Source organism: Balearica regulorum, chromosome 9 (genome assembly GCF_011004875.1).
Source record: "Balearica regulorum gibbericeps isolate bBalReg1 chromosome 9, bBalReg1.pri, whole genome shotgun sequence".
Classification (NCBI taxonomy): Eukaryota; Metazoa; Chordata; class Aves; order Gruiformes; family Gruidae; genus Balearica; species Balearica regulorum.
In genome coordinates, this window is record NC_046192.1 from 21,900,877 (window position 1) to 21,920,641 (window position 19,765).

The 19,765-nt window shown below is 34.5% G+C and overlaps 1 protein-coding gene across 8 annotated transcripts in view; it reads right to left on the bottom strand.

Annotated features, from left to right (window-relative positions):
* Positions 1 to 19,765, bottom strand: part of NAALADL2 (N-acetylated alpha-linked acidic dipeptidase like 2) — a 488,624-nt gene that overhangs the window by 109,859 nt on the left and 359,000 nt on the right. For all 8 annotated transcript variants that reach the window (XM_075761534.1, XM_075761530.1, XM_075761531.1 and 5 more), the window contains 3 exons: positions 11,381 to 11,473; positions 6,685 to 6,890; positions 5,080 to 5,199 (listed from right to left, as the gene is read on the bottom strand). In XM_075761534.1, the coding sequence (XP_075617649.1) occupies positions 5,080 to 5,199; positions 6,685 to 6,890; positions 11,381 to 11,473 (419 nt within the window). The remainder of the gene's footprint in view (positions 1 to 5,079; positions 5,200 to 6,684; positions 6,891 to 11,380; positions 11,474 to 19,765) is intronic.

Below are 19,765 nucleotides of genomic sequence, written 5' to 3' on the forward strand. Positions count from 1 at the left end.
CTAATACTGTAGTCTGGATAAAGTCTCTAGAAGGAAAAAACAATTCCATTAAAGTACAGCTTATTACATTAGACAGTTTTATTTGGATTGGACCATAGAAGCCTAGAACCAAAATCTACTCTAGAGCATGTAAGGAATTACTGAAATCTCCCATACTCCAGCACTACATTTAAAGATAATAAAATGTCCAGATTTCTTCAATTTTAGCTACAATGGATATCAAATTTGATATTTACATTTCAAAACAAAAAACTCTGCTGAAAATATACATAATTTATGCTTTTAGCAGAAGAACACCTTATTTTTGTAAAGAGGGGGAAGGACATAGAAGCGAAAACCTTGATTCATTAGAAGCAAAGGACTTTTGGTAGATCTCCGATAAGATCACAGCATAAAAACTAGTTCACTTGCATTCTTCCTTGCTAACAAACTCCGCCCCCCCCCCCCCCCCATGGTTAACAGCAACAGTATCTTCTTAACATCAAAATGTATGAGTAGGTTTAAATGATTATCCACTCTCTGAATCTGCATTTATCTATTAAAATTGTTTAATTTGGAGAAAGAGTGAAAAAGTAGGCAACAGTGGACAAAGCAATATTTTTATCAAAATAAAAACATTGTTAGCAGATGCAAAGTACCTGCTGCAACTCCAAAATCAAATCCACCATTAAATGAAACTTTGCTTTTCACACTGGAGAAGCAGCATCTTAATAAATTTAATAGAGCTGGCAATGAAGTATTGTCTATATTAACAGCATCCTGTTAATGTAGTTCTGAATTCCTGAGACAGGAGTTCACAGCATAAACATCTGATTCTAAAGAGATTTTTTTTGTTTTGTTTTCAACACAAATACTAAAAGTAACACCAGCAATCAATTAAAACACTAAAAGCTATAATAGGTAAAGACTGAAAATTCATGGGCAATCTATAATATTTTGTTATATGGCATACAACAAGCAATTCAAGTAATATTTTAATGTTTTTTTCTTCTTTACAACCTACTGATATATGAGGGTTGGAGATCCATTATTAAATGCTAAAGGTAAAACAAAGTGAATGAGAAACACAGAAGTTGGAAGGAAAGAATCAATGCTGACATTAATGTAAGATTTTTTTTTTTTTTTTTAAATCAAGAAATAATAATAGTAACAAGCATCTATCCAGAAGTTTATCTTCGGTTCTACTTCAAAAAGAAAAAATAGTTTTCTGTCAATAGCACCACCTTTAAATGTAAAGATGTCTTATGCCTCTCACTCTAACAGAAACAAATACTGATAAATAGCATGGAACAATATTTGGTACAGTCATTTTTGATGCTCAACTCATTCTTCAATAGTTTTAAATGACTCTTTTCCTTAGGAGAAAGGAGCAGTCAGTTTTCTTGTGTTCAGAAATAACAGCAGACCTGAAGTCTGATCAGCAATGGTCATACAATCAGTTTAAAGAAAACAGCAATTAATTTATGTTTCATAATAGCTTTTTTACTTGTGAAATGTTTTAATTATAGAAAAAATCATTAATGGCCTTATTTACAGAGAATGGATGCCAGCATCAAACCAACCCAATTTACCAATGACACTCTGCCAACAAATGGTGAATCACTAACTGAGCAAGCGAATTAACAATCATTTTCCTTACAAAATAACAGTAGGCAAAAATATAACTTGGCAGTATTTCCCCCTTGTTAATGTGGACATTAATTAACATAGTTATATAAAAAAGATTTTAATTAAATATGTCAAGGTCTCAGAATTGTTTGAATTCCTCTTTCTTAATTAATCCAAATATTGAAATTAGCTTCTTCATGTAATTTGGTGTTTCAACCAGAATCCCACTGATAGGCACATAAAATTATTATTTGCAGATAGCTTATCTAGCTCCCTTTTGAAACTTGCAACTAAAATAAAGATGTAATCCCTTCACATAAACCATCTTTAAGAAGTCACAGTCTCTGTTAATTAGTCAAGCACTTATCCTGTTCTCTAACTGACCACCAGAGCTTACATAGACAATTCAAGTTTGTGATTTTTCTTTTTATTGTAAGTCTAGAATATTCATACAAACTACACTTCAGCTAAAACTTCTTCCCTACTTTTCCCACAGTTTCCAGAAATTAAGGGGGAAAAAAAGTGTTTTGGAAGCTGTGGTGTTTAGCAAGTATCCAAAATTTTAGAAAAGCCACATATTTACAGCACAGAAAGTAAACAGTGTTGTATGCATTTGCCTGTCTTAGTTTGCCATTTCTTCATAGTTCTTTTTAAGCTATGGTCCTTGTAGCATTCATGGAGCGCTCTGCATTTAATGTGATTTTTACCTGAGTTTTCTTTCACAGGATAAACTACAGTTTTTCATTGTTTTCCCTAGAAACCTAACATTTAACAGGCATTTGTAACAAGTATTAATTGTCCCTAGGAAAACATTCTTCCTCTGTTTTACTGAGATGGAGTGCTCACAATTTTAGCACAACAGTGAGCATTGAACAAAACCCAGCTCTGTCCTTAGTGCAAACGGTGAACAGATCTTAGTCTCCCCCTTCACAAAACAATGTTGCAACACTGTTTAGGAATAGGAAAAAATAATGCAAGTTGGTTTCTTTTGTGGTGATCTAAAATTGGAAGTATGAGTTTGACCACTGAATCCAGAGGTATGGTGCAGTGTCTTCCATGTATCCATAAATGATGGAAAGTTTCCATCTAACTAAACAAGACTGGGTATTTTCTCCTTTAATTTTAAAATGGATTGATGTTGTAGTTTCAGCACAATTGATATTATTAATTCTAAATTCCTGTTTCACCTTCTTTTCTGTTCTAACAAACCTAATTTCAAAGAATTACTCTTCCAAATTAAAACGATCCTTGTCTCTTGCTGGCCTTTTCAAGCACTTCTTTGCAACCTGCACATGTTAATAAGAATCTCTTGTGAATGGACTCACAATTTCTTCAAGATGCGATGAGCTCCAAAAAGACAGAGCCTACCACCTTTGCACTACCATAATTTTGAGGTAATCTGTAATTACATTGTCTTCTTGGCGAGTGCTGGAAGTAATATCAATATTCTTTATAAGTAGATCAGTCTTCCAGAGAAAATCTTCTAGACACATGGCAAATTGCGAGTACCCATGGGAACAAATGAAGATCTGTGCTGGGCTGTTCCATCACTGTCAATACACTTGACATGAATTCAGAAATCTAGCCAGCATTTGGAAGCAATAATTCCTACAAATCTTTTTAACGTCACAAACTGTATGACAGTTACATTAATTACAAATAATATTATCCCACCAAAAAAAAAAAAAAAAAAGTAGACAGATTACCTTGTGTGCATTTTGTCCTTTTCTTTTTAAATGGGACTTCATGGTAAACATGCAGAATAGACACAATCTCAGTACTAAAGCCTTAGCCATTAAAGAATCAGAGGTGAGATGGAAGGTGTGGAAGTGGAACAAAAAAAATGAAGTTCTAGTCATGTTTTACTTACTGTTAACTAATTAACTGGTGCAAGCTAGGACTGCTAAGAGAGGCTGTGTTCGTACTACTGGATAGGATACAATTGCTATTACAAGTATTGCAAAATATTACACCATCGCACCCAAATGCACCACAGAAATAAAGTGGAAGTGAAAAAGATTTCCTTTGCTTTCTCTCCAAAACAGAGGGCATGACTGTAACACTCTTACTAATATGGTGTTTATTAGAAGAAAAGAATCAAATCTTAATAAAGTGATAAAAAGATAATAAAGAAAATATCTGCTGCACAGCTCCAGACAGTTTACAGTTTTCAGATCACTGCCATGGATCATATTGTGAAGTCAAAGAAACAAAATGAGAAAAAACCCAAATAATTCAAGGACCTACTGTAATAAATTTATTCCCTTAAATGGCAAACATCTGTTTTCATGGAGATAGGACTGCAAACTCCAATAGGTTAGCAAAAGGCTAGCAACCTATCAGAACAGTATTTTTTGCAAATACAGTAGCTAAAATTTACAATAAAATTTTAATGGACATATTCATAACACCTGTAGACTCATATATATAACATCATAAATAATTTTCCACAAATAAAAGATTTTTTTTTCCTGAAAAGAAACAACTTTGCATTGTGTTTTTCACAATGCACAGAGTAAACCAGATCCTTTCCATGAGGAAATTAACATCTAATCACTGGACAGCAGAAGTGGTTAAAGAATTGCTAAAAAGCAATTTGACTGATATAATTTACTAACTTAGTTGGACAACAATTGCCAAGCAAGATCAGTCTTAACCTCCATGTAATTCAATGCTACTCTCAGCAGTGTTTAGTACCAAATGCTAAGTCAGAGAGGCAAGTCAAAGAAATATCAGAATAATCTAATGAGCATTAGCTTGGAAAATTTATGGAAAAAAACATCTAAAAAGCATACTTTATGAAAGTCAAATTGAACTCCATTTTATGCACGCCATTTTAAACTGGTTTTATCATATAGTATGTACTTCATATTATTTGCAATTAATTTTAAATACTAATAAATTCAGCAACCTCAGAAATGGCAATAAGGTCATTAGTTTAAAGCCTACGTGCACTTACACTAGCATAACTTCCGAATATTCTGACTGTAGATTAGTTACAAAGGCGTAGGCGAGCACTGAACCTGACATACTTACACTAGACATTATTTATTATAGTAAGAGTAATACTCTCCCTGTGTGTCATGTTACATCTGGTAAATATACAGGTTTAAATGCAAATTGAGAAACAGTCTGGAAAGATCAGATTAGGAAGAGAAAAATGTGCTTTGTGCTAAAGAATAAAAAATGTTACTTTAAAGCTGCCAGAAGGTGAAAGAGCTGTAGGGCATGCAAGCACGGTGAGATTTCGTATAATGAGCTGTTGAAATAAGTTATCCTTTCCAACCTCTTAATACACCTTGTAATTTTTTAAATAAAATTTAACCTGCTTGCTTAGTAAAAACAGTTCATGTGTATCTGTGAGGTTAAAACGGTTACACAAAAAAACCTCCGCATATAGTTATGCGCATCAAGGGGGTTAACCATGTAACCTCATAAACCACATGTGAAAGAAAATATTTTATGTCTAACCTCTGCTGCCAGTTGCTGAAGAGAAGGGGATGCAACAGGGTGTAAAGTTGAGTTGCCTCTGACCGGATTATGGAGGCTAACGTAAGCCACAACATTTCTTTGAAGAACTCTCTTGAGATCCTACAACACAAGCAGAGCAATGGTTATTATCATGCATTGTTATAATTAAAACTTATTTTATTCTTTCGGTTCCTTCTAAGGAAAAACTGCACCCTACGTTTTTATCCTCTATGATTCCCTAAGTATTACTTTACTACTACTTCTTACAATATGCTGTTAGGAACTTCAAAGGATATCTTAGTGTTATTTCTTTATATAGCAGAAGTTGTAATTCCATTTCACACATCATCTCAAAAAAAATGCAAACAGGCCTAGGAGGAATTAAAAATGACTACACTTGTAAAGCCAAAAATGAAAACATTACATACTGTGAAACAACGTGAAGACCTTTTAAACTTATGCCTGACAGAAGACAAACTTCAAAAGCAATCATTATCAACAGTTAAATGTACTCAAATTTTTAAAGACCAAATTCAGATTTGAATTGCATAATTTTCCCAATGTTTTCATTTTATTATGTTTTAGACTACAAAAATAGTATGTAAAACTGTTTCAATTATTATCTCTTTTTAAAAAAGATCCCCTTTGCCTTTTCAGTAATGAGTTACTCTTTGCATGAAGTGGCTCTTTATATTGAACAGAAGGGGCGTAACGCAATTACATCTGATGTAAAGCTGACTTGAAGTGGAACTAAACAAATTTTGCTTCTAGCCTGGATCTTTTCAATTTGATTTTTTCACCCCTTCTAGTTTTTGAAGAATAATCATGTTGGAAGTATGAAACTTCAATGAGAGCTAGCTGCTTCTCACGCGTGATAAAAAGCAATTAACTCTTCATTTTATCTACTGTTTTAATTCAGCAGCCATGAACCTCTCTGCCAGCTATTCCTTTAATTTATCAAGTGAAGTCCACTGTAATCATATATGATCAACAATACCCTGATGAGGTATTTTCTTTCAATAAGGTAATTTCTATTTTGTTGAAAGAATTGTCTGTATCAGATTGTATCTAACTCCTTAGCACAAATATGTGAAAAGTGAATCACCACTAGCCATGGAAACACTGAAATGTTTATGTAATTAATGCAAACCGTGGTACGGTTCTCTTCATTCAGTGTGCTCTCGATTCAGTTCTCCCCACACAAAACCTATCAATAAAAAATTAGTAACTGTTGAAGCCCCAGGATGGAGAAAAAGCCCTCTAAGCTATCCCTGGGCCTAGGCCTTTTCTGAGGTTTCCCTCCCTCCCCAAAGTCTGGCAACGCTCTCTTTTACAGTCCTCTGCTGAAATAGGGATGGGAATCAACTCACGAAGGTGCTGTATACGCAAATTTCACACCTATGGAAACAACTTGCCGTCTCATTATTACACATGCTCTGTTCCACAGGAACTGCCTCTATGCATTTGCTAAGGAGTACATGAATGTACACAGACAGATGTCACAGACGAGTTAATAAACCATAATTTCTATGTGGTAATTTCATACTGTTTCCATCCTTTCAACAAAAGTAATCATTATTGCAATGAGTTCTAAAATTTTTTTACCTCTGCCCATTCATAGGAACCAATGTTCCCGAATGATGTTCCTCCCCATGAGCAGAAAACAATGGTCCGGTCAGGTCTCCAGCCTCTCTTAACCTTCAACATCAAGGCTTGTATAAATGCTGTGATGATAGCAGTGCTACTGGCCCATTCTTGTCCACCGTAAGTATTCAAACCGTGGTGATGACTACCGATGATGATGTATCTGTCTGAAATGCGGAAAAAAACAGACAGGCAAGAGAATTTTACTTTTTCTGGATACTAGCATTAAAAGATGAACCGTATTAGTAGTCTCTAACGTCATTAAGACAACACAATGCTGTCAACAAAAATTTATATGATCATGTGCAAGACAATCATACAATATAAATACATAAACCTGTGAATACTACTTAAAAAAACCCCCAAACAACTAGTAAGTAAATATATGCATAGACTTTCCTAATTTAATTCCTGTGCCCTTGCCTTCATTGTTTGCTTATTACTCTCCCGTCTTATAAATCTGATATATACTATTTTTACAGCCAGGACTTCATCATATAGATAATCTAAAAAAGTTTCATGCTCACATTAGAGTGTTATGAAAAACCACAAATGAATAAGCAGGAAAGTCTACCTCCAATAAATATTAGCGTCCAAAAAAAGAAAACAAAAGGTGTGGTAGTACAATGAAAAACATAGAGAAAATACACAAAGTATTAGTACTCCCTCACCTGGAAGACTGTGTTCAGTGCTCACCACCCTATCTCAAAAAAGACATTGTAGAAACAGCAGTTGAGAAGCTGGTAACCAGAATGGTTATAGATCGGGACTTAGACTTCCAGGTAAGGGGAGTTGGACTAGATGATCTCCAGAGGTCCCTTCCAACCCCTACCATTCTGTGATTCTGTGTAAGGAGACATTGAAAAGACCTGGACTGCAGGTTTAGAGAGGAGACATGACAGGAATAGAGATAATGAATGTTATAGAAACGGTAAGTCAGACCTAACAACTTTGATGATACTGGAAGAAAGTATTTTATAAAATGAAAAGCAAGAAGTTTCAACCTGAAATAAAGAATATGCCTATGGTTATCCAGAAAAAAACACCCCACATTTTTTTTTCAGAGAAATTAAATGAAATCTTAATCTCTCAAGGCATATAATCCAAATACTAACTCACAAGCATAAAGAACCTTATGTTATTCCAAAAGGATGATGTGGTATGAAACAACATGAACGACTAGTGTGACTGATGTGTGTCAAGAAGTCTAAGCAGAGTTATGCTGAATGACTTGTTAAAACTATCAGACCTTCTGTGTGAGATGAATTCACAACCAAAGCCTCTTTGGATTGATTACTGGTTGTGTTCTGATACTTAGTAAAGTCTCTTTCTGGTCCAGATCTAGACTTTTAAAGGTGTTCTTTCCATATTGCAGGATAGTGATAGAGAACAGTTATCAAGTGATGCCAGATCCACAACTATCTCTGGGTGTCTTTTGCGTTCCAAAAGGTGCGAAAAGTTTTGGTTTTTTTTATCCAAGGGGATTCATTCTCCACTGTTCTCAGTACACTGGAACGTAGCAACACACAGGTGGTAAAATGCTCATGTTTTATCTTGCTTATAAAATGAAATATCTACTCCTCAGTATTTTTTGCAGTGACTGCTGCCTAGAAACAAATTTAACTGCACACCAACATACTTTGTTTATAAAACTATTCTCTATCAAATTGGACTTTTACCAGCTTTTTTTTCAACAAAATACACAGCAAAGTTGTTTTATAAGGAATCAAAAATGCTTTATAAATAAAGGATCTATTATGTACCTATAACACAACATTTTCAATCAATATACCATGACAGGGGTATATAGTTCTGTAAATGAAAATTTCTTTCTAAAAGCAGATATGAAAATTGTAAATCTAAGTGTATATAATAATTTAATGTAACAAAATGTAATCTAAATCATCTAATTGTGCAATTTTTGTGTTGCATCATGAGGCACTTAATTATAGGTTGCACTGACAGTGAAAAATCATAGGATCTTCAACTCACTCAAATGTTAGGAATTGAGAACAGAAATGAATGGCCTTACAGGCTTCTAGGTCATCAGCAGAAGTGGCGCTAAGACAGGGTGATCAGACAGGATCAAAGCTTACCCCATATTATAATCTCTGTTCAGTCTTATGTGAAGGGGAGTGGAAAAAGACCTTATGTAAATAGTACAGGACATTTTGATGGAGAAGAAAGCTACAAGCAGCAACTTACTGTAGGAGATGCCAGCTGAATGAACAGGGGTAAAACATAACAGCTGGTGCCTCCTTTGAAATTCTTCATCTTTGCACATCTCTCCCTCTTGAATAGAGGCAACACCCTGAAGCAAATGACTACAGGAAAAGCATAGGACAAAGGATGGTCATGCTTACAGAGGCAGCAGCTGTCCTTTCTCATAGTCATTTGCTGAAGCATGTACAGAAAGAGATCACATGGTAAGAAAAAAAAGAGAAAGAAAAGAATAGAGATAGAGAAAAAAAATATCCATCAGATACTTTTGAAAGTGATAAGATAGGATAGTGTTCAGGGTAGTGATGAGCTTGCCAACATGGATTTATCATTAAAAAAGAGTGACTTCATACTGTCACAAAAGACAACTTTTGTTGTCTTTTGTTATATATCCCATTTTCTACCAAGTCCAATAGAGCTACAAAATCAGTGTTATGTTTTTCAGGTTTTAAAAGGCTACCAACTACCATATTTCCTCTGCTCCTAAACTTTTTAATATCTTGGTTAGATTTCAGATGCTCATTGTTACTCCTGAGATCCAATAAGACCATCATTACACAGATGTGTTTTTCTGTGTGTGTTAGGAGGCCTTTAAGGAGAAAGAAAAAAAAAAAAAAATCCACCCTGGTGGTGCTCTGCAGTCTTTCATTAAGCACTAAAGATAAATTTTGCTTTCTTTCTGCGTTTCTGGGAACATAAAGGTGAATGTTTCAGGTGTATGAAACTAGCAAAACCCCATCAAAATGACAAAGAATTGATTCCATGAAAAAATCAAGTATTCAAATCAATTAAGAGGGCGTGGCTATAGTATCAACCAGGAATAGGAGAGAAACAAATGAGGGTTTAACATTGATCGGTACAAACTGTTATCCATGGTGCACTACATGCTTAACTTGTGCCTACATTAGAAGCCAGTTGTTATGGCCATTGCTCAGCAAGACATTTACAGGACAAACTCTTGGCATCTGAGTAGTGCTATTGACTTCACTTGAATATATATCTGTAAATTCTTAAACATATATTGACACACCTTTAAAAAGTTGCATCTTATTAAGAATGCGATAAAAAGATGAAAAATTCAGGTATAGAGAAGATCAAGAATTTATTAGACAGAAACTGATGCATGCTTTTTATTATTTGTCTTGCTTCTGTTTCACAGTTCAGTAGACAGTATGTCTAAACATGGCAGTTCTACCTTTCAAATTCCATGACAGCTATTTGCAAAACATTAGCAATAGTAGACTAGTAACTTCAAATTCTTAAAGGAAATTAAATCCTTTATTGAAACTAAATTCACTGTGTTAATTGTTTTCTATGTTGTTTAAAAAAAAAATTGTTTTGGTGAAAAGTACGGCATTCAGCACACACAAAACCGAGTCATTATTTCACTAACGGGAATAAACTTAAATCTTCTCCACCTCCTTCATTCCATCACTTAAAATATGAAATGACTGGTCCATCTCCTAAGGGACTGTAGATAAATTTGCAACCTTTCTTCTGAAACTAATAAAACAGTAGTAATCAAGGCAAATGTTTTTAATGATGATGTCATCTGTGCATTAGGAATTGGACTAGGTCTACAACACTTTGCACTATGTAAGTAACCAGCAATAGTGTTCATTCATGTTGCAGAAACATTCAACTTTTAAGCAAATTCATTTGCAGACAGAATAAGCTCGAAATGATCTTCGTTCCTATGATGTCCTGATTATGGTATTATCTACATACAGCATCAAAAGAGGGAGGGGGTTTGTGATTTATGTCACAGTTGCACTTAGAATCTTATTGTTTAATTCTAAGACACACAGAACAGTAATTATTATTCATAGACTTGTATAAAACTAGCCTAAGGCATGATTGTAACATAAAATAAGGCTGCAGCAAGTGTGATTAAGAACTTAATCACAGATTTTTGTACACTATGATCACATTTGATATTAGATTCTTAACTAACCCAGAGATCACGCTGCCCTACACCTTGGTTTCAGTGATACACTTGAATTACGTAGGGATGTTCTGGACTTGAAGCACAGAGTTTTATTTATCTCAAAATTCTGCTAACATTAGAAAAAACACCTTTTCTAAAGTTGTATAGACAGCTTGCATATTAAATCATGCAAGACAGTACACCCTAAAATTAAATCCATCAACATAGTTACTTGGTATAAAATACCAATACTCTCTATGATCTACATGTAATTCCTTCTGGCTGTGTAAAAATATGCATATTGTAAATATAACATCCCTTTGAGTTCATTCTCTGTTTAACCTTTATGTCCTGTTTTGTGATAAATCAAACCACAAAATTAATACAACAAGGGCTCTCTCCTTCCTTCTGCATTAGTGCATTATCTGGCAAAATAGAATCCTGATCCCAGCTATGACTCCCAGCCATCATGAAACAAATAATCAATACAAATGATAAAGGACTACTTACCAGGGAATACAGTTCCTTTTAAATATCCAATAACATTAGAAATTGGCTTGTAAGTTGTGACTGATTGAATATTCAGACTGATTATTTTTTTGCCTGTTAAAAGATAAAAAGAAAAAAAAAAAGCTAAACTTATTTATCCAGCCAAGACATCTATAGGCTGCAGATATAAATTCTCCACACACAAAACCTCCAAAAACCCAAAGATGTAAAAACAAAGAAAAAAAAGATACTGAAGAGGAACCAGAGATTAAAACATGAAATACTACATTATTTTCTTAGTCTCATTTTAGCAGTGGGGTTCAAAGCTGGAATCTCAAGAGACATCTCTACTCCTTGAGTTAAGAGATCGTTCAATTCACCCAATAAAAGCTGCCAGAATACAAAAGAAAAAAAATAAATTAAAAGGAGTACGATTTGCGTAATTCTTTGATAAGGAAATTTGTCTTAATCTTCATAGGTTTTTCTCACCTAATCCCTCACCCAGGTCAATCTTTCAATAACATTCTCAAAATTATACCTGGTTTATATTACACTATTGTTCTGGAGAAACCCCCCTACGCTAAATCAGATGGGAAAAGTTAGACCTCTGCATTACTAATCACTTTGCCAGCATAGCCTTTGGTGATATACTTGTGAACTGATGCCAACAGAAGACAGCTTTTGTTGGCTTAGCTGGTATCAACTGAGGAAATGGTGTAAATACAAAGGCAGAAAAATTTCAAAACCTGCCAATATATAAGGGACTTGCCAGTATTGCTATGCCAGTTGAGACTGTAGCACAGGATAAAGCCAGAGAAAAGTAAATGTCTGAGTTTAAATAGCTTTAAAAAAATTAACTGTCCTTTGCTGAGAATTACTGTCGTTCCCTCTGTCCTGCAGGAGGGACATAGTAACCAGACTAACTCCTGCAGTTTGTGGCAAGGGAAACAAAACAACTAACTAGAGGGAGCTGCTGGTACCTTTAAAATGTTTCGTTTGCATTATAATGGACTGTATTAACATTCATCTCATCTGAAAGGTCATAACTTCTCTCTGAGAAAAGTGAAAATGTCTGAAACGGCTCTAACTTAAATGCTAGCAATTGTCTGGCAATACCACCGTGTCATCCTAGACCTTCAGGCAGGTTCTCATACATCCGGAGTACTGCACAACCCCCACAGCAGACCTGTGTTTAAAGGCAGCTTTGAGCCAGAATTCCTGCCATGTCCATATCCCAACTGTCACAGACCAAAATTAAAAGATTCCACGGATCATTTTGCTCTCTATCTCCCAGGCTATTATCCTCCCACAGATGTATTTCTAACGGTTTGTCTCCTAAGATACGTGGAATACGCAAGCGGGGAGTTTACTGCAACATGTTAAAATAAAAACAATACATCTCTAAAATACTGTTCTTCAAGGTTCATTTGCTGATACTCCATCTGGTAAATTTACTTTAAAATTCTCTTGAAACAAAATCCAATATATTTTCATTCACTAGTCTTCATCGATATTTGAAAACAGCAAACGAACTGCTAGGATCTTTGTTTTAAAAAAATGTACTAGCAATATTTATTCTACTTTTTACTCAGATAAAACATCTTCTGTTAGCAATAGATGTGTTCTCTATGTGACGACTCTGTTTTTGCTAGAATGCAACAGTAAAGAAAGTGCAAGTCAAGCACAGTTAATTAAAAATAAACCACATTACACTATTTTGCAATCATCAGTCACAGCAACTTAATATTTTGATCTGTCATGCATATGTTGGGGTTAGAGTTGTAATTAACTTTGCCCTTCTGATGTAAGTTACTGTAAGATTTATTAACAACATGTGATGATGAATTGTTTGTCCTATAAATCTACAGAAATTGTTCTAGAATTTTTAAAAAATTATTTTATTTAAAAAAATGTTAATTCAAAGGGTTCCCACCCCTTTGTTCTGTCATCTATGTTCTTTTTTTTCTTTTCTTTTCTTTTTTTTTCTCTTTTAAAACATTGTGAAAACAGCTCATGGCATCCATGCTGATTAAGCAGTTTAAATTAAATCTGTACTATGCAAGTTAATTCTTGCTGTGGTTTCTCACCTTCAAACATTTTAGAGCCAATTTATGCTGCTTAAAAAAGATTTTTCAAGCCAAAACTGATTTCCCTTCCTTTTCTAGTCCTACAACACTTTAGATATGTTTCTTTAGGCCCATTTCAGACAAAAAGATAAATCCTTTTGAAGACAACTGACTTAACCATTTTTCTTAATCAACATCAGCTATCCAGTCTTCAACTGACAATAAAGAAATAAAAAATTACCTTCTGGCAATACACATACTCTGGAATCAGATATTCAAGCTAATAGTCATGTAACACAGTAGTGAGCTTAAAGTGACTTGGGCTTAAAAGCTTAGTACACCAGATGAAAAGGCTGAAAGTACTCTTTGGAATATACAGCAGAAGTGAAATTTAATCCCCTTTAAACAGTCCTGACAGCAAACCTCTCCTCCTAATGCTATATTTTAAAGATCTTGACAACTTTTTCTCTTTTTTCTGTATTCTCTGGAAAACTATGAGGACAATTTAGCTTAAGACTATTTGGGATACACTTTGAGTTTATGCAAGCCAAGACTCACTTCTGAAATAGAAGAACAGAGATGTATTTATTGTCAATATTTTTTATTTATTTATTGACGTGAATTCTGTAAATTGTCTCATACCAAATGACTACCTTCGCTTCTCACAATTACATACTTATTTTTAGAAATGATTATTTCCACTCATTTGATCAACAATTTTAGAACTTCAAATGAGCAAAAAAGTACTACTTGTAGCCTGTAAAATGAGTTATGCTTTATTGCCTTTTTTTTTTTTTTTTGCTTTTAACCTTAACCCAAGCTCATACCAACATAGAGGAGTATAAATTTGAACTGCATTTTCAAACATGTTTGTTAAATTCCTGAATACTGATCATTCTAAACACCTATAATCAGACACTTTTCTAGGCATTCCTTCAAGTACTGGATTTTAAAAAGCATCATTAGGGACTCAGGTTTGAAAATTGAACTCATTTGACAAGATTTTTGCTACTCATATATAAAAATTTCCCTACCTGCACATTTAACTACAGTATAGAAACATCAAGTACTAATCAATTCAGACATTTCGATAACATAGTTCTTGGATCATAAAACTGGAAGTTATTTCAGAAGGCTGCAGAAACAAGGTACATTGAATAACTTCAAGTAACCCAGTTTTTAACATGAATGTAATTCCTGCTGATAACCAACACCTGAATAAAAATACATCAGTTTGAAAGCACAGTTAGAGTAAAGCTTTCAAACATCATCAAACATCCATGGCCATGTTACTCAGGGGGCGCTAATTCATAGAATCATAGAATGGTTTGGGTTGGAAGGGACCTTAAAGCTCATCTAGTTCCAACCCCCTGCCATGGGCAGGGACACCCTCCACTAGACCACGTTGCCCAAAGCCTCATCCAACCTGGCCTTGAACACTGCCAGGGATGGGGCATCCACAGCCTCCCTGGGCAGCCTCTGTCAGTGCCTCACCACTCTCACAGTAAAGAATTTCTTTCTAACATCTAACCTAAATCGACCCTCCTTCAGCTTAAACCCATTACCCCTTGTCCTGTCACTACACTCCCTGAGAAACAGTCCCTCACCATCTTTCCTGTAGGCCCCTTCAGGTACTGGAAGGCCGCAATTAGATCTCCCTGGAGCCTTCTCTTCTCCAGGCTGAATAATCCTAACTCTTTCTGCCTGTTGAGGTAGTCAAGAAAAAATAATATTCAACAGATTTCTTGTTCTAGTCATTCAAAAACCTTACGTCAGGCTCAACTACTAACTTTTTGAGCACACGTTACCAAGCTTTTCAGACACCCCTGACGGCTAATAATTTTTTTAATAATGAAAGCTACAGTTTTCATAAAGTTATTTGCCCCAAGACCTGAGGCTTTAAAGTAATATCAAATACTACAGAACATGTAAGAACTGCACTCTATGCAGAAACACCATAAGCTATTTACATATAATGAATAATCAAATATGTCACAGATTTCTTATATTCTCTTGGTGATACTGTACAGATTAATATGGACTGGTATTTGGTAATATTTGGAATACCATGTTAAAGGATACATTGGAATACCCTGGTAAGTATACATTAAAACATGTATAACAGCAGATTTTACTGTCATTTGAAACAAATGCTTCATTTTCATTAGACATTTTCTAGAATAACTAACTAAAACTCCAAACTACTACTACCGTATTAGACTGCCTAGTTAATGGGCTTTTGAAATCTTATTGGACTGTGAAAAATATATTTTAGTTAGTTCCCAGTATTTCATCATGTCAATTTGAGTGCTAAACCTTATCTACTCCATATTTCATATCAGTTTTCAATTAAGTTTAAACATAGGACTTCAAAGACATGTAATCATCATAAGCATTGACGTAACAATATAACTGACGTACCAAAAATACTATATGCAACATAACCACATATTTACAAAAGCAAATAAACTTATAAATAGTTATAAATATTGTGCAACACTATCAAATTGCATATGCAAAAGTTATTACTGAATCTATGACAATGTACAGTATTGTTGACTTATAAAATTATTTGTTCAGGAATACGTCACAACTCTTAGACAGATGTCCCTGTAAGAAAAAGCCTTTACTGTTTTCTTTACATAAGCAATACACCATCTAGATTCAGTCTCTTTGAAATCTAGTATCTTTATTTTTTTTCCTTAATAGATTTTTATTTGATTCATCAACTACATTGCCTACTAACAATATATTCTCCTTTTTAAATGGACATTCATAGCCCCTGAGTCCTCAAGCCCAATCTTAATCTGAAGAGCTTAATGAATAAACTTTTTGCTAGTTGATCATATTTTCTGACCTATAATAACGAATCCAACAATAAATCTATTCAGACTAAAAGCTTTTGAGAATAAGTGATGTCTAGAATAAAGTCCTTTAAGGAGGCTCTAAACTGGGATGGCCTAATGCGATACAGAATAAATGTGTCACACAATATCAAATATAGTTATGAATTTTGAGAATGCTTCATATTATATAGTTGAATTTCATAATCTCACACTACTTTGAGAGATTCTTTATGTGCTTTACAGCAATCAAAACCAAAGCATCATACAGAAAAATAATGGCACAGAACAGAATTCTGAAAATATATCCCAATCAGTTACAATTCTGGTAGAAAAACACTTGAAGATTCACATAGGAGTAGAGAGAGGATATATTTAAAAAGTGCTTCATGCTGTTTATGGTTAATTCTTTTAATGAACTTCTATTTAAAAAGAGAACAGAATTTAAAGCAATCACAAAAAGAAAATCCAACAGTATGAGTATAAATGTATGTAAGTTTTCATATGCAGTATGTCTGTATTATGTCTGATTTCCCTATTTAACATTTACTTCTTTGAAATGCCGGTAAGCAATATCTGCAGAATATCATTATATTTCTACTGTTATGTACAATGAATTCAAATTTGGTAGATACAGTAACATGCAGTGCCACACAACATGCTGTCATCTTTCTCTATTTGTTTTCTTGGATTTATGTTTAGCGTAGTGCAAATACCTAGAAATTATGGGATTGTTTGCATATTGGTATCATAGTATATGATGGCACAGCCAGAGTTTATTAAATATAGTACTCTTTCTTTTCCCTGACAGGTACCAAGTTACGAAGGAGAAACACATATAACAACATCACAAGGCTGTAGCCTAATAGGAGGATATACATATATCCTTTATCTTTTCATGCCCTTCCACCCACTGAAAAGATGACAGGCTTGATTTGCACTAGTGCAGCACTTGGCAGAGAACTTTATTTGTCTTGGAGGATGATCATATAATATGGAAAGTAAAGGACTCTTTCAATTATTCCTTTCATACAATTAATCATTCAAATTTCACATGATCAGAGTTGACTATAAAACTCAGTCTAATGACTATCTGACATATGGAACTGTATAAAATAGATGTTCTGTGTCTTACAAAAATTCCTCTTTATGTTATGCTACAAATCTTTTTTGGTAACAGTCACTTCCAGTTACCTGTTCCACTCTCACCTTTTTTGGTAGAGGATGTGGATTTGTTTACAGCTTACAATGAAGTTTTGTACTGCAGTCATTAAGATGATTCAGTATTCATCAATGACTGTATTTTGTAGGCTAAAAAAGGTTACAAAAAAAATAATCAAAATTATTCTACCTAAAAAGCATTTTGATCTGAGTCATTTTACTGGCTATAGCAGAATGCTGGGAGACTTTGTATACCTGGCTCTATTATTCACACAGTGTTTGATATCATTCAAGTTACTTAAACTATTCATGCCTTGGTTTTAGTATTGATAAGTTAATATATAAAAAACTACACGTACTTCACAGCAAACGGCATTAAGAGCTCATAAGAAATGGGATCATCTTCTGTGTATGTTAACTCTACTGATATTATCTGAAATAATACATCCTGAATGACCTTGGTTGATCCAGACGAAGAAAGAAATAGGGTTGGATTTAAATATCAGTCGGCTAAAGAAACTTAGAAGCCTTTAAGTGAGATCAATGCATGAATGTTTGCATTACACTTCCTGTAATTTTTAGCATGCACAATATCCTGTAGCTGAAGAGGAAGGAGGAAAGGGACCTTTATTAATAGCCATTCATGAATAACTTGAAGACCTCCCATCACAAATCCCTATCTCCGTTAGTGACTGTCTCTTCACTGTTAAAAGCAATTTTTATTTTACTTATCGTTTCCCATAATTTTAAAAAGCTACTTAGCCATGTGAACACATTTCCCTATATACATGTTATCTTATTTTTCCTAAGTTCTAGAGAGGATCTCAGTTGAGAACCTTTCAGACAATATCCCCCTTGACCTCCCTATTTACAAGTTTGGCAACTCAAATTCCTCAGGGGTCCATTCATCTTCTGAAAAATACGGCACTTTTTTCCTTATATACCATATGACAATGAAAGCTATTTAATCATGCAAGCTGATCTGTGAAATCCTCAGGTCTGGCCTTCTGCCACAGACAGCTGGAGATTGATCACTAGTGAAATCCTAGATCTTTCTCATCTTCTATCTTCTCAGATGTGAATCATATGAGTATGAAAACTGACACTTAAAGCCAAGAAGAAAAATTACACATATATCTCTAGTGTTTTTAACTACCAGACTTCCAGGCTTTCCATTTAACACCAAAGTATATGGTCATTAGTGATGAAAAATACTTTGTAAATTAAATTCTACTAGATAGATTTACTTTAAATACTCAAGAGATTGATTGAAAAGGGATGATTTGCACCTGACTGAAATCTAGCAACTGGCAGGTAACTTAACAAACAACAAAGAAAGTTTACTGCAACACAGCAGTACCTTTTTCATTTATGTTTATAGGAGTGTTTTAGTTTTACAGCAACCTTCACAATGTTCTAGTGAATATCCTAGTAATATTCCATTAAAAAACAAAGCTTCAGAAGTGCACAACTTCTTTATAAAACTTCACTCTTAAATTCCTTCTAATTGCCCATTTTTGGGGAAAAGTTCAAGGGAGCACAGAGTTTCATATTAATGAGGATTAACAACAATGCACCACACTAAACAAAAAGCAAATCTAATTACTAACTTCAACTAACACAAAACTAATAACTAACTTCAATTCCCACTATTCACTTTGTAGGTTCTACGCATCTGATTTATTTCAGATGTTTCTCTCCATATCCTCCCACTCCCTCTGTCACATTATGTCTCTTGAAAACTGCAAGGCTAAGGGAAAAAAGAGGCAATGTGAGAAAACTATATATAAATGTTTAATCATTACTGATGAATCTGCTGTTCAGCTTTTTGAAACACACTGATGAGAGAATGATGATCATTTTATTCTAACAAATTTTAAGCCAACCAATCATCTGAATTGCTCATTCACCTCTTTTGACAGATAAGTGATGAGTTCTACGTCAGAAGTGAAATCTCTCAAACTTCTTCAAATCAACAGGAAGACTGCAAATTCACCCTTCACTGTTCTCATATACATTGCTGTGTTCAGCACTTTCTCTTTTGCTGTTATTATTATTATTATTAAACAGAATCATAGAATGGTTTGAGTTGGAAGGGACCTTAAAGATCACCTAGTTTCAACCCCCCTGCCATGGGCAGGGACACCCTCCACCAGCCCACGCTGCCCAAAGCCCCATCCAACCTGGCCTTGAACACTTCCAGGGATGGGGCATCCACAGCCTCTCTGGGCAACCTGTGCCAGTGCCTCACCACTCTCACAGTAAAGAATTTCTTTCTAACATCTAATCTAAATTGACCCTCCTTCAGCTTAAACCCATTACCCCTTGTCCTGTCA